This window comes from Chrysochloris asiatica, unplaced genomic scaffold, assembly GCF_000296735.1.
Source record: "Chrysochloris asiatica unplaced genomic scaffold, ChrAsi1.0 scaffold00019, whole genome shotgun sequence".
Classification (NCBI taxonomy): domain Eukaryota; kingdom Metazoa; phylum Chordata; class Mammalia; order Afrosoricida; family Chrysochloridae; genus Chrysochloris; species Chrysochloris asiatica.
This window is the reverse complement of record NW_006408537.1, coordinates 27681628-27682646: the sequence shown is the minus strand read 5'-3', so window position 1 is coordinate 27682646 and position 1019 is coordinate 27681628. Positions and strand designations below refer to the sequence as shown.

Sequence of the window (1019 nt, the reverse complement as noted above, 5' to 3'; positions counted from 1 at the left end):
GAAAACTGGTCAGTAAATAAGGAAGACCGTAGAAGAATTGACGCATTTGAGTTATGGTGTTGGAGGAGAATATTGAAAGTGCCATGGGCTGCCAAACAGATCCATATTGGAAGAATGCAGCCAGAGTGTTCCTTGTAGGCCAAGATAACCAAACTTTGTCTCTCATACTTCAGACATATCGTCAGGAGGGAGCAGTCCCTGGAGAAGGATATCATGTTGGTAAGGTGGAGGGTCAGAGAAAAAGAGGAAGACCTACAATGAGATGGACTGGCCAAGTGGCAGTATCTATGGACTCAAGTGTGGCAACAAAAGTGAGGTTGGTCCAGGATCGGGCAGTGTTTCATTCTGCTGTGCATAGGGTCGCTATGAGTCAGTATCTACTTGATGACACCTAACAAAGACAACAATTACAAATTACCTCAACTTCATTTCCCCTGCATGAAGAATAAATAAAGATACAGTTTGTGTCTTAATGGTACAACTACAGTATAAATTCTTTGATTAGTCTTGAGAAGACACTGGTGTGTGGGAAAGATTTTAGGATTGAACCAATTTGTAAGCAGAGAGAAGAATGCAAAGACAAGTAGAAATCTATTCCATGCTTAACTATGTATTATAAACATTTCTCTGTTGCCTACTAGATCATTTTTATAAGCAAAACATTGCACCAAAATACTCTAGCTTATATAATGGGTTATTTGTCATATTATTTAATAACAGTTGCAGTCACATAAAAAAATAATAATAATACTTACTTTGCCATGATGGTACCATTTAAACTCTTAGAATTCAAAGAAAAATATAAAGGTGTCTGCAAAGTAACTTCAAATTTGGGTAATACTGGGAAAGAAAATGAAAAATATTTTAAGGAGTTGATTTTTATCATCTTCAATTTAATAAAGAGACAATAGTACTAACTGAAGGAGTAATACCTGTTATCACATACATTAAAGTCCTTAGTTTCAGCCCCAAATTAGAAACTGCTACTCAGTCAGATTTATATAATTAGAGTATAAAAT

At 35.5% G+C, this 1019-nt stretch overlaps 1 protein-coding gene across 1 annotated transcript in view; it reads right to left on the bottom strand.

The window, feature by feature from the left end:
• The window catches only part of CD109 (CD109 molecule), a 148985-nt gene that overhangs the window by 80916 nt on the left and 67050 nt on the right, over positions 1-1019 (bottom strand). Inside the window, exon 7 of the mRNA XM_006835791.1 lies at positions 756-840. Coding sequence (XP_006835854.1) covers positions 756-840 — 85 coding nt within the window. The remainder of the gene's footprint in view (positions 1-755; positions 841-1019) is intronic.